Here is a 14,031-nt window from a genome sequence, read left to right as displayed (position 1 = left end):
AATCAAAATTAGGAACAACGATTTAGAAGTTTCTTCTTAAGTAACCTATTTTTTCCTCAAGAAATCCAAGAATAAAACTCCTTGAGCAATGTAGTTAAGCCAAATGAACAACTTTTGAAACTCCTTGGTTATACTGCAAAATATCTTTAATGGCTTGGTGTGTGCTTTTCCATTAAATGATCCTCACAGTCATTTGTCTGGAATGTTTACAGCCTTGCATAATATTCTCTTATCAGATAATTCGGAATACCCTCACTTAAACAAGCAGACACAAGATATTTAAACTTGACAAGTCAAAGAAGAGGAGTGCTGGCAGGTATGGAAAACACTGAACAGGGGGTGGGGATGCAATGTTTTCTAAATGAAACACTATGAGTGTAAATATCAGAGTATAGGATGCGATTCAACAGCAAATTCATCTTGTTTTGCATTAAGGTGGCAACATGCATTGTCACACAATAAACTCTGTTCACACTGAGTAAAAGCAGGAACCATGTGGCAGCAACAGGACAACTTGAGAGACCAAACTTGAGAGAAATGTGATGGTGCTGATGCCTTTTTGGGGCTACCTAAAACAGAGGCCAGACAAAATTAAGAGGAAAAAAACCAGTTATATTTATTGAAGGGCCTCCAGGTACATTTTGGGCAGATGAAGTCCCCCCAGGGGCGACACCCAAAATGGACCATGGGTCACAGGTTTTCACACTTTAATAAGTTTGGTCCTTTTGCATACTGGGGCTTAATCTTCCAATTACAGCTTCAGGTAATGAAGTAAATTAGCCCCAGTTTGCTCCCCCCCAGCTCATTTTTGTTTCCATCTCTCAGAGCCTGAGACAGGAAAGTGTCCTTGATTCTCACGCCTGGAGAGGAATTGTTGTGTCTGACCAAAATGTGAAGACAGCAGCTGATACTCTGTATGGAGTTTAGAGCTATACACGAAAGAATTGCAGGATTACAAATACATGAAAAATATAAAAGCTGAAATCCTGAGGCATCAGAGCCACCTGAGTGATGGAATTCTTTGCTTCTGTGCTCTATTCTGTCACTCTGGCTGCTGTGGTGACGCTGGAAAGCACCTGTCATTTCTCAGGCCCCTCAGATGTGACTGCAGAGATCTTCACTCAGTGCTGGCTGCCTCCAAGCCCTGAGGAGCAGCACGTTCCTAGCCCCAGCTCCTTTGGGATCAGCTCCCACAGGAACACAGGCTGTCCTGGAGCTCAGGGGGACAAATCCCGGCAGCTGCGGCTGCAGCAGCTGCAGGGACACGTGTGCGTGTGTGTGTGGCTGGAGGGCTTCCCTCTTGGAAATTCTGGGATTAATGACACATTAAGCCCTCTCCAAGAGAGTGCGTTGAAAAGAACGAAAGAAAGGCGGGGGAGGAAAAAAAAAAAAAATTGAAACAGGCAGGCGGGCTGGTGGCTTTTCCTGCAAAGTTTAGGACTTCAAAAGTTAACTTGTAAGCAACTGCAGATGCAGGGATAAAAGCTGCCCTGGACACTATGCAGCAGCCCTTTCCCTCCCATCAGCATCTCCAGCTTGTTGCCTACCTCTGCTGGATTCCCTTGCTGGCCATTAGCACTGAGTCAGCGACATTAGGTAAGGATTTCGTGCTTTTTAATTACTTGATGGTCGTTTGGGGGACGGAGTTCACGTGTATTTGCAACTGAGATTATCTTGTTTACGTTTACTTTTGAATGTGGGTTAGAGTGACAGAGGGCTATTATGAGAGACTCCCTGAAATAGGATGGAAGTAAGGTTAAAATAAACAACTAAAGTAATGAAGAAGGTCACAGTGACAGCAAAGCACACTTTTAGCACATGATGTATATTGTTCATTAGAGGACATTCCCTTTCCTTTGCCACACTTATTTTTAGCAAAAAATAAAAATATTAAAACCTGTGAAAATTCTTACTTCCTACTAGAAAAAAAAAAAAGTCAAGTTATTTAAGGAGTATACATAACATCTTCCCATAAATGGAATAAATGAAACAAACCATAAAAGTAAAAAAAAAAAAAAAAGGCTTTAAAATAACATTCTGTTCCTCTAGGAAAGAATTATATACACCATATATCAGAGGAACATTATAGATTAGTTAATTACACATATAATAATCATACACAGCTCTACAGCCTCTGGCAATAAAAAGTTCTTGAGTAATTTCTCTACTACTGTACACATTAAATGTAAGTCTTGTTTCACTCTAGCAGAGAGTTTGAAGGGGACATAGATTTCACATATGTGGCTTGTTTATACAGCTTTATTAATTGAACACAAAAATACATTGAGAATCATGTTAGACATTATTCAGCTAGTGAAAACTGAGTTAATAAAAGAAACTGAGAAAAGCAAAGAGCGTAGTGCTGTGAGTGATTATGGATTCAGCTTTGGCCAACTCTGCAGAGGCACTTCCCCTTAAAGGAAATGTGTTGTAATATTTTGCAAAATTTAATTCTAGTAGAGTCCCAACTGGTCTTAACAGTGACTGTCAGCCAGCACTCATTAGCTCTGTGAAGATAAAACAATTTAGAGCCCTCCTCACTTGACTATCAAAGGGTCACCCAGAAAGTTTTGCAGGGCAAAACTCAAGGCAAATGCCCTTATCGCCTTTATCTTCAAACAATGCCTTTAATTTCTGAAACCTTTTGAAGGGTTGCCAGTTTTATGGAGTGTAGCAGCAACTTATCTGATAGAACAGGCTTTTCATCAGGGGGAAACGACCTTTTAACTCCTAGGAACTAAGTAACTGTATTTGCCACTGTATTTTTCCTACTGCAGGTAATATATAATGACATATTTATTAAACTGGGAACACAAAAAAATTAAGTATTGTGCTGTCTCTTAGGTGATGCAGAAGGATTCATCAGGCTTGTTGTGTGGGTTTTTTTCCACAAAGTGAACTTGAAGTAAATGAAACTCAAAAAAGTTTACATTCTGACAGATTGGATTGTGACATTACAAGGATATTAGGATATTAACAGAGCCATATGCTGTTTACTTTTGTACTCTAATAAACCTACTAATCCCATAAGAATTTAATGGTGAATAAGAAAGATCTTATTCAAGATACCAAAGAGCACTTTGCAGATGCTTTGCTAAAAAAAGAAGATTAAAAAGTAATTTAAAGACCAAGGAAGAACTTTATAATCTCCTGCACTCTTATTTTAGGTAATGAAGCTCCCCGTGACTGAGGGAATTCTCAATATTTGGGTTTTTTACATTATTTCCCATGACTGAGAAACACAAAAAGGTTACCAACAACACCCATAGCTGCTCTATATTACAGGACTAAGCATCAGGGACAAAAGCAACTCAGTGAATCATAGATGTGGGAGGGCTGACACAGCAGAGCTTGTCAGACTTTTCTGAGATGAAATTCTGTAAATAAGTCAGTCAAGAGGAAAAGGCAATAGATTTTTTTACAATGGTATCTTACAGAAAAACATTTATCTTAAAGTAGTTGCTTATAACATCACCAGCGAAAAGGAATTTCTACCCATCCCCTCTGGAGCCTTTTTATAATGTACAGCAGAGGAAGTTTTTAATTTGGATATGAGTTTCCTGCAAAGGTACCTTTGAAGCTCCCAAAATCCACTGGGGCTTCACTGCAAGGTGTTACATATGTAGTAAACTCAACTACAATTAATTGTTTGCAAGTTTACTCCTGTGGGCTTCCCTCAACACTGAAACACATAAGGAATTTGAGCATATCCAGAGGTGGAGAAAGAGAAAAGAGAGGATGGTGTCAGGGGAAGGTGAGGTGCCTACAGCCAGCATGGAAAGATGGTGTGTTTCCAGTGACCCAAGTGGTCTAATTTGATTTAAGAAAGTAAATGGAAATAGTCAAAATATGGAAAATAGTCAAAATGGAAATAGGCAAAAACCACTCAGTATATCTTGCAATTATATGAGCCCTGGTCTTGCTTTGTACAGAAGAATGAAGTGAAAATCAGAGTATCTAACTTGCTTTGTGCTCTACCACAAGCAACCCATGATTCCTCTGAGCTTCTGCTGTAAAACCCGAGTGCCATGGACTGTCCATCCTGGAAACAAAAATTCCCCATGAATATTTCAAAAGGAACTAATCAAACTATTCAGGATTTTTCCCACCTGCTTCAAGTATCTGCCACAGGTGACAAACTCTCCCATCCCTTGGTCAGGCTCAAACATTCCACACAGGTCTCCAGCCACACCCTGGAGCCCCAGGGCTTCTTCCACCCTTGGGGTCCCTGAGCAAAGAGGGGTCTGACCACCCCAGGGGATCCCCAGGATCTGGAATCCCTGGAAGCAGCTTACAGGGATCAAGCTCTCAGGCCACGAGTGGGTTTGGTCAGACCATTCCTGTGCCTCTGGAAATAGCCCTGGGATTAATCTGGCTCTGTGGCTTTGCTCTGTGCAAAGCACAGCAGACATTTGCAAACAAACAATAACCCCCTGAATGCTTTCCTTTGGAAGTAGAGCCAAGACTCCTGGCCATGCCAAAAAAATAGTAACAACTCCTAAAGGGAGAGGAACAACCTTTACCTTATGTTTCTCTCCCAACATCATTTTTAATCATCAAAAGTCGTTTACAGGCTAATATTTTATTTCCCTCTCATTACATTTTGTCATTATCAAATACCACTATAGCCTCACTATCTGGAATTATCATGGAGTCCCAGAACAGTTTGGGTAAAGATCACCTGGTTCCAACTCTCCTGCCATGGGCAGGGCTGCCACCCACCAGACCAGGCCACTGGCCCAAATTAAGCCAGTTTGTATTTTTTAAACTAAGATTGAAATCTGAATTTGTCTGATTTTGTGCTGCCAAAGGGAAGCAGGGGCATGCACAGTCATTTCTGCTTGCTGATAACTTTTTTGTTCCACTCCTTTTTACCAGAAGGACAAGGACTGTGCCATTTCAGGGAAAGCTCATTCATAAGGAAGGCAGAATTGGGCACTGTTGCAGTAGGGGTGAGGGAACCTCTGTCACCTTAGTTTTGACTCTTCTGAGCAAAGAGGGGGTGTGCCACTGTACTAGTACTGTACTAGTGTGCCACTACTGGATTTTAGGACTTTGGAATTTTCAGGGAAATCTTTTTTTTGCCCACACATTTGCTTTTTAATCTTCTGATGAAAATTAATGATTGTCTTCAAAGTTCTACAGGGTTAAAGATATGTTGTGTGTGAGGGCTGCCTTTCAGCTGCATCTCCCACGGATTTGCCTGTTTCCCACTGGCCTGCCAAAGGTGTAAGCTCTTTAAACCCCTTAGCAGCTATTTACTACTCTGCACTGTGCTAAAATTGAGAATCAATTTATTAGACACTGCTCATAACAGTTTAGGACATTCACGGCCAAAATGTTTCCTTTAATGGTCCAGTTCCTCAAAGTTATTTTGTCTCAGAATGCCAAACCTGAAGAAGTATTGTGCACATCCAACTTCCCTGGCAATCGATAGGAGCCGCGAGGAGTCGAGACAAATCAGTGTTTGCTCCCGACCTGACAAGACAGATCACTGTGGAGAGGGAGCATCATCCCTCTGCCTTACTGATGGCATGGGGACCTGGAGTGCCTCAAGGTCATGAGGAAAACCCTCTGGTGAGGCTGAGATGGGGCCCAGGAGTCACAGCCCAGCCCCATCAGCTCTGGCACGGCTCAGAACTGGCACAAAAGCCAACGTAGTAAATTGGAGGGCAATAAAAACGCTCAGCCCCTCGCCATCCTCCCTGTGAAGTCTGAAGTCAAATGGCCACACACAAACTCAAGGGGACACAAAATATTTCTGGTAGGTTTTAGTCTGCTTAATGTGTTTTAGGTGGCCAGTACTTTAAATTCCCCCCAAATTCCCTTTGTTTTCAATGAGAAATGATCCATTTGCCTTCCAAAATGCTCTAAGTTCTTTGTCATACAAATATAGTAGGAGAGCAGAAGGAAAAGTTATCCTGAATTAGCTTCATTCAAGACAGAATTTCTTTTCCAATTGTTCCTACTTCTCCCTAGACCACTTCTGTAGCCTATTAAAACAATTTGAGCTTTGGAAATGGCTCTTTCTTCCAGATATATTTCCTCCCCTTTTTTCTTTTTTTTTTTTTTTTTGCCATAGGCTTGCTGCCTCAAAAGGCTGGGAGCATTGTGGAAGAACCATTTTGTTGATCTTGGACTGGGTTTTGTACTGTCTCTTTGAATTTTTTTGCTGGGATAAGTCCTCAAGGCAGCCAGATTAGTGATTTGGTCTAAAAATTTGTTTCCCTGGAAGATGTGTACTGACTTATTTGCTACTTACTAGCTGGATGAAGTGTCTTGCTGCCTAACAGATGGAAGACTGGTCTTGGACATTGCCAGTCCACTGCAGAAATGGATATTGTCTTTAACATGGTTTGCAGCATGTTGCTTGTTTAATGATTTTGAAGTTTTTTTCCAAGTAGTCTATTTTACCTTCAGTTATGACCTTTATTAATGTCACTGTGGCAGCTACATTATGTGTGTTAATCAGGTAGAGATTATTTAGGGTGAAATCTGAAAATGTGTGGATTAGATTGAAGAATATTTTTATCTGCCTTTGAAACAGCCATAAAGCCACGTGTTACTGCAGGCAATTGTTTGTACAGCTTTTCTGGGAAGAGTTTTCAACAAGAGTTAAGCTCTTAAGAGATTTACTTAATGAGAGTATGTACTCATTTGCTTCTTTCTGACACATCTTATTTTGATTATTCTGACGTCTATTGCTTTGATTGCTGTGTTCACACTGCATGGCATCCACAGGGGAGCCGCGAGGGAATATTCTACATATTGAAAGGGAAAAAAAAATTGATTGCCTAATATAGCTGAGGGATTGTAGTAGTCTGCTCTGCTCCTTTTGCTGGTTTTATATTAATTCATCGATTGAGAACGAGTTTGCTTATTCTCCTATTTTTTTTTTTTTTCCTACAAAGCAGCTTCCAAAAGCTGGATAGCAAATTATCTGCCTAGCACAATAATGTAATGCATCTCCTGTGGTAGCTGAAGTGTTTTACAACTCAACTGTCCCTTGGCAGCTTTGTGTGCTGTTTCAGTAAATGCCCCCTCCTGCAGTATTTGCTAATCATTTCAGTCGCCACTGCACTTCCCCAGACTGGAGGGTGCCCCAACTTTTCCTCCTCCTCATCCTAATAAGAAGAGGTAAAATATCCCCCAGCCTTACTTTCTCTCCATTTTTTAAATAGCTGATCAATTTATGTTCAATTTGTCTCAGAAGGCAAAAGTCTGTGGAACAAAAATAAATCTAGAAGACGATTCCAAGACAAGAGGGTTCTCAGAAGTTCCTGAATAGGTCTCTAATGAGTTTAATGGTAAATATGAAAAATTACTTGGGATCTAAACAAGACAGTTCCTTTACAGAAAGGAGCCCTTATTGTCTTATGTCAACACTTTCTTCCTTCTCATCTTCATTTGAGATTGTAATCTGCTGATGTTTGACCATCATGCAAACTTTTTATGGAATTTTATCTCCCTCATGTCCTGCAGGTCTGTATGAAGAGCAAAGGAAGGTAAAATTCAGACAGTGGCTTATTTAACACCTAAGCTAATTTTTTAATAACTTAATAAGTAAAAATTTCTTTAGAATTAGCATTATTAGACTTCACTGCTCATCTGGTCCAGGTACCAGATCACAAAGATGATTCAGAGAATTACTTTAATCTTCTTTGTCCCTTTCCCCCAATTATTTACTTTACAATCAACCATGGACTTGCTATAAAACTCCTTGTCTGTGACTCAGCCACCCTCAACAGCACAGCACAGATGCTTTGATTCACTCAGGCTACCTTATATTCAGCTCTGTTCTTAATGGACTAGAGGAAAAAAATATATAAAAATACACAAAGCCATTTGCTCTATTTTTCTATTAGATGTTAAGATTAAAGCTGGCAACAAAGACATAAACAGGATGAAATCATATTAAATTGTTGGTTTTCTTTTGCAAGAAATAGAAGGAAAATGAAGAGAAGGATATTTCCCACCCCACAGTATATGCAACTCCTCTTCAAATGCTAAAACACATGGACATTTGAATTTCTGAGCATGTATAAAGAGAATAAAGGTCAAAGATATCTATTCTTTTCCCTTAGCTAGCCCAGAACCATCCCAGAAGTTTTTGCATCCAACAGTCTTGTGAGTGCCAGACACCCACATCCCATAACCTTCCTGAAACATTTGGGCTTCTTTTCTCCCATATTATCCTTTAAAAGTCTCACAATTGTTAAATATACAAACCCTCCAGTTTCAGATAACTTTCAGTCTTTTGCCAGGTTTAGTTTTTTCAACTGATCATGCAACAGAAATTCACTGGGAAAGCTGGAATACCTTGCAGCATTCCCAGTCTGGAGCAAAGATGCTTTTGGCTCCCCTTCCCCTCCCTGGGTGTGGGTTCAGGGGCAGGACGTGCTGTGCCATCACCTGTGGGCTCAGCATCTGCCCACACAGGACTCATCTGTGCCCCTCCGAGGAAGGAGGCTTTGGCAGTCCCTTGGGGGAGCACGTGGAAGTGCAGTCTTGGATGTGGAAGGATGAGGTTTGGCTTAACCCCTGTCCCTGGTGCGTGCTGCATTGGGCTCACAGCACTGATGTACTCAGGACAGCTGCACTGGGGCTGCAGGCAACCCCAGCACAACCCATGCACCTCCCAGAGGAATTTCACAACTCTTCTCTCCTCTTGACGTGATTGCTGCCTTACAGTACAAACAGCTCTGACACAAATCATAAATCTACTCAGTGCCCACCCCAGTCCCTCGCTGCTTCTCTGCCTTTCCCCAGTAACTGATATCTTAATCAGGAAAATCCCCCACAGTTATTCCTGCTGCTTCCTAACGTCTGTTAGCCATGAAGATTTCTTGTTCTGTTTGCTATTACCTCTACTCTGCATGGGTGTGGAGACACATTCTCTCATTAATACACCTCTGACAATGATGTTCATCTGCTGTTTCCAAACAAATTTGTCTTCTCTTGTAGATCTGAGCCTGCAGCTTTCCTCGTGAGAATACCAAGCAGCCCCATTAGGTGCTGGCAGGATGTGAGGAGACCTGGAGAGCTGTCCTTGGTGAGCCACACACTGCTCCCAAGGCACAGAAACCCTCACAAGGGAAAAAAACTGTGTTGGAAGAAAGCAGGAGCTTTTTCACCACTCTGAAAAGCTGGAGGCAGAGACCTTAAATACCTGATTAGTTGGAAACCAATCAGCTCTGGAAACAAAAAATCTGGGGTTTGTGGTAGCATCAGGTTTTATTTTTTAGGATCCTAAGCAGACAACTTTATGTTGCTTTCAATGGGGCTAAACTGAGTATGAAACTAAAGCACTGCTGTCCTGAAAAAGGTGGCACAGGTGGCCACGTGGGGACCTAAGCACAGGAAACTTCCCTCTGGCCACCAGAGTTATCCCTGCCTCATGCAATTCTCACAGCAATTAGTGCTGCAGGAATGCTGCAAGAAAAATTACGGCCACAAAAAATAAACCTCACAAATCCACCCATTAAGGGGAGGGGGTTGCCTCTGAATTCCATCACTGCTGTTACAGCCCAGCTCCTCGCTGTGATTATCTGCATAACAGCTCACAGGTTATATGACTGCCCAAAGAGATCCTACTTCAGCATGAGCAGCCACTGCTGGTCCACACAGAGAGCTTTTCTTCTGATTGCTTTCACAACTGCAAACACTTAAAAATTTTAATACTTTTCCACTGAGACACAACCAGGAGAAGCCCAAAGTGTTCACAGATAGTCTGATATTTTGCTGATCACTGCTGACAGGAATGATGTTGTGTTTTAGGATACAGGAACTGGATCAATCTCTTCTGTCACAGACAGGTGCCCTGAGAACTGCTCCATCGATTATGCCAGAGAGAATATCCTTATCTGAACTGCTTCACTTTCTATTAGTAATTGAATACATCTTGAAATGAGGGCTTTGGTGTCAGTCTCCCATGTGTTCTGTAAAGGGATAAATACCTGCGACAGACAGCAGCTTCAATCATTCTATAGCATAATGCATATATGCTATTTATAAAAAAAAATAATAAAGCAGTTCTGGCATAGTTAGATGTGTAAATAGACTAATCATCAATTGATCAATACATGCTATTTTGGTCAAAACCTCATGCCCAAGTGCATGAGCCTTCAAATTCTTCCTTTCCTAACATAAAACCTTCACCAACAATGAAATTTGCCTTCAAATTTCTATAAAAAGTTTCATTAACAGCATGTAAAATAAACTTAAAATTCCTGACCAGATCTAACCAGAACATTTTTTTTTTAGAAGAATGAACAAGCAGAATAAAAGGGGCAATACATTTCAATTTTAGTAATGATACTTGTTTGTGAGTCCCCAGCAATGCAGAAAGGAGTGATTTATGTTCATTTGTGCTTGGGAAGCAATGCTTTAACCAATTTTCAACTTCTTTTTCTAATCAGAGGTCCTTTTATGCCAAAAGAAAGCCATGGACTATCCTGCATCCCCTATTGTTTTATGCTTAAGGGAAGGCATAAGGCAACTAGATATTTTGCATAAAGAAAAAAGGATAAAAAGAACCTAATTTCTACTTTACAAAGAGCATAATTTTGCTTAAGGCACAGGACTCCTTAATTTGTGAGGTTCTGGAAGGGTCCTGGAGCTGGGGCAGCAGGTGCCCACTGGCACAGAGCAGACAGGGATATATTGGAGCAATTTCTGTCTGAAGGGCTGGGGGCTTTTGGCTTATTTGTGATATGAACTGAAATCTGACATCTTAAGAGCCCTCATAATTTAAATAACATTTCAGCCTATAAGATATTCTTGGGAACACCCATTTTCTAATATCAGAGACTCTGAGCAAGGGACTGGAAATATATTCTCTGCATCCAGAGTGGGCAGCTGTAGATTCCAGAGGCTGCTCTTGATCTTGCTCTTTATTCATTTTCAATAACTTCTTCAAGGCCACGAGCTTATTCCTGCTCTTTAAAGCCACCTTCATTTCCTAAAGTGTTGCCTAGCACTAAAGTGCTCTGTTAAGCTGCTGCCATGTTTTTCCATTCTGGTAGAAATTATTGTTCTATATAGTTTGATTTTAAGAGTGCCTTCTGGCATCCATTTGGGGAAAAGGCACTACATAAAAGCAAAATCAATACAAGGGACAGTTATATTTCCTGAGCTTTTTCATTAGCTGTAAAATATATACATTTGAGGAGGGAGGTGGAAAGAATGTCATTTCTACCCAAACTGAAGGAGGACAAGACAAAGCATGGGAGATCTTGCATAAATGTTCACTGATGGCAGCACAGACTGTGCACAGGCAGATCTCTGTTCTCAGCACATCCAAACACCCCTACAAACACTGGCCTTTCCTGTGACAGGCATCAAGCCACTGGAAAAATGTAGAAATAGATGTATTTTAAAAAGAGATTGATCCCTTGGCTTGTTTAATGTTTGTTAAAACCAAACTGACCATTGGCTGAATATTCACAGGCAAACTTTGCCTTTGTTCAGCACTAAGAATTTGGCTTGGCATCATTTTATTGTTCTTTTCTTCATTCTTTCTCAAATCCCCACTGAACTCCACCCATGTTATCTTTGCTCTGTTCTCCCAAAATATCCCAAAATATTCATCTTTCCACCTGAGCAGACTGTCCTTGGATAAAGTCCTCATCACCTCACATGATGTATTTTCTAAGATTTGCAAGCAAAGAGCTGGAACAAATTCTGAAAAGCTGTAATCTGTATTTCTACAACTTTGAACTTAAAGCTATTGTAGTAAGTTTTTATCAGAATCACATCATTGCTGCTTTGTTAAAGCCCAGCTGAAAAATTAAAATTCAGACTGCTAAATTAGCCAGTAGTCTGACATAGGTTACCAAACCAGAAAGGCAAACATCTTATTTTAGCTTGGAGTAAAATTTCAAATCACAGTGTACATTCAGTATCAGCATGCAATTATGGGAGTGAGGAATTGCACACAAGCCTTTTTTTTTTTCCCTCTTTTTTTAATACAGGCCTTCTATAATGGCATTTTCATTAGCAAGAGATACCTGTTGTCTGTAGAAAAATAAATTTGTCCTGCTTTTTGAAGACTAAATTACCTTCTCTAAAAGATGAGCTGAAAAACACTGTATAAATTCATAGGCATTCCAGGTTAAATAACAAAGTTTCCCTTCTTTCTGGTGACCCCTAGTGATGCATTTTGTGAGAGTTCAAGAGTAAACCCAGCATGTTATTTATTTCTGAAACGCAGATAAGGAATCTGTGAGATTTTATCTGTGAGATTTTGCCACTAGCCCATAATTCAGGGAACTGGAAAATAAAGGCCCAGCAAACTTATGTGTGATTGTTGATCTGAAACCCAAGTGAAGCTGTGGAGGAACGTGAGCTGGCAGTAACAGACAGCACCAAGCAGCAGAACAGCATCTGTAGGACAGCCACTGCCTAAAATCAGTCTCTTGGGTTTAAGGTACCACTTTCATGATGTGCTTATCATCAAGAAGTTTTACACAGCTCTCCCCATATTTGCCTCATGATCTCAGTGTTGTTATTTAAAGAAACTGTTTTGACTCCTCTCAGGGCTCTCAGTGAGGTAAGATAGTGAAGCAAACAAGAATTGGGCAGCAAAATGGGAGAAAAAGCAAAAAAGCAGCCATTGAGTAGAATTTCATTTTCATAGATATCCAACACAGATATCAAAGCTTATTTCAAACCCATTTCACGAGGGTGCACCAGAAGGATGCCTCTCTCCCTGTTTGCCTGGCCATTCTATTCCATGACTGCCAGGCAGAGCTTGCTGAGCAGTAAATCCAGCAGGAGAGAGCTCCTTGCTGCATTCCAGGGAAGGGCTGGGTGGGAGAGCACAAGCCTCCAGCCAGCCCTGCCCTGCTCCTGCAGTCTCACACTGTGGCCCATACAAATAGAATTCACAGAATCACCAGGTTGGAAGAGACCTTAAAGATCACCCAGTCCAACCCAGCCCCAGCACCTCAACTAAACCCTGGCACCCAGTGCCACATCCAGGCTTTTTAAACACATCCAGGGATGGTGACTCCACCACCTCCCCAGGCAGGCCATTCCAGTGCTTGAACAGGAGACATTTGTGTGCCCAGGTCACTCTGCTCAAGCCAAGGGTTGTGAGAGGAGCTTTAGCAGAAGGTTTTGGTGTTGTTGTGCCTCCTGTCCCTGTCCAGGGACTCTGCTGCCATCCTGCCCTGCCCAGAGCCTGCCTCATCCCACCTGCTGTTCTCCAGCTCCTGCTCAGTCTTTTCCTTGGACATTTTGTCTATCCCAGCACCCTCATTCTGGGAAAAGGGTAGGAAAGCATTTCTTGCTTCATCTCTAATCACAGAATCACCAGGTTGGAAGAGACCTTCAAGATCATGGAATCCAACCCAGCCCCAGCACCTCAACTAAACCCTGGCACCCAGTGCCACATCCAGGCTGTTTTTAAACATATCCAGGGATGGTGACTCCACCACCTCCCCGGGCAGCCATTCCAGAACTTTATCACCCTTTCTGTAAAAAAACTTAATCATAGCAACGAGGTAGAACTTTACATTTTTAGCAGTTCTTTTGCATGGCCCTGTACCCTGCTCAAACAATTGAGTCATAGATTGGTATCACATAAAAACAGAAGAGTGTGTGTCTAATTTTAAACATGTTATTTAACATGCAATACCATGTGAAATGCAAGGCTGTTGGTCCTGTCCAGCTCCACTGATTTTCACTGGGAACAGAACAGCCATACAGTGAACAGTTTGGCTCATTTTTTCATTGTAACAGCTGTCCTCAAACTCATTTTCATTAAAAAAAACATTGAGATCAGCCTTACATGTCACAGATTCCCATTTGCATAGTTTTACTTTTTTTTCTCCTGAATCAAACTATTGAAAAAATAACATTCATCATCTTGATATTTGTATTACTAATGCAAAGGAAAGCAAGAAAATTCCCCTTCTGTTTTTATAGCAGAAAATTTATTGCAGGTTGCCAGAATCTGGAGTGATTAAGTCATATTAAAGACATTTCTGTCTTCTGAAATTTTATATTTGGTTAAAGAACACGTTTTGA

General features: G+C 41.1%; 1 protein-coding gene across 1 annotated transcript in view; it reads left to right on the top strand.

The window, feature by feature from the left end:
• Positions 1-1,499: 1,499 nt before the first annotated feature.
• The window catches only part of LOC128810364 (von Willebrand factor D and EGF domain-containing protein-like), a 229,814-nt gene continuing 217,282 nt past the window's right edge, over positions 1,500-14,031 (top strand). The window contains exon 1 of the mRNA XM_053983162.1: positions 1,500-1,596. Coding sequence (XP_053839137.1) covers positions 1,500-1,596 — 97 coding nt within the window. The remainder of the gene's footprint in view (positions 1,597-14,031) is intronic.

The sequence above is a fragment of the Vidua macroura genome, chromosome 7, assembly GCF_024509145.1.
Source record: "Vidua macroura isolate BioBank_ID:100142 chromosome 7, ASM2450914v1, whole genome shotgun sequence".
NCBI lineage: Eukaryota > Metazoa > Chordata > Aves > Passeriformes > Viduidae > Vidua > Vidua macroura.
Note: the sequence above shows the minus strand (reverse complement) of the source record. Positions and strands in the feature narration are given on the sequence as shown.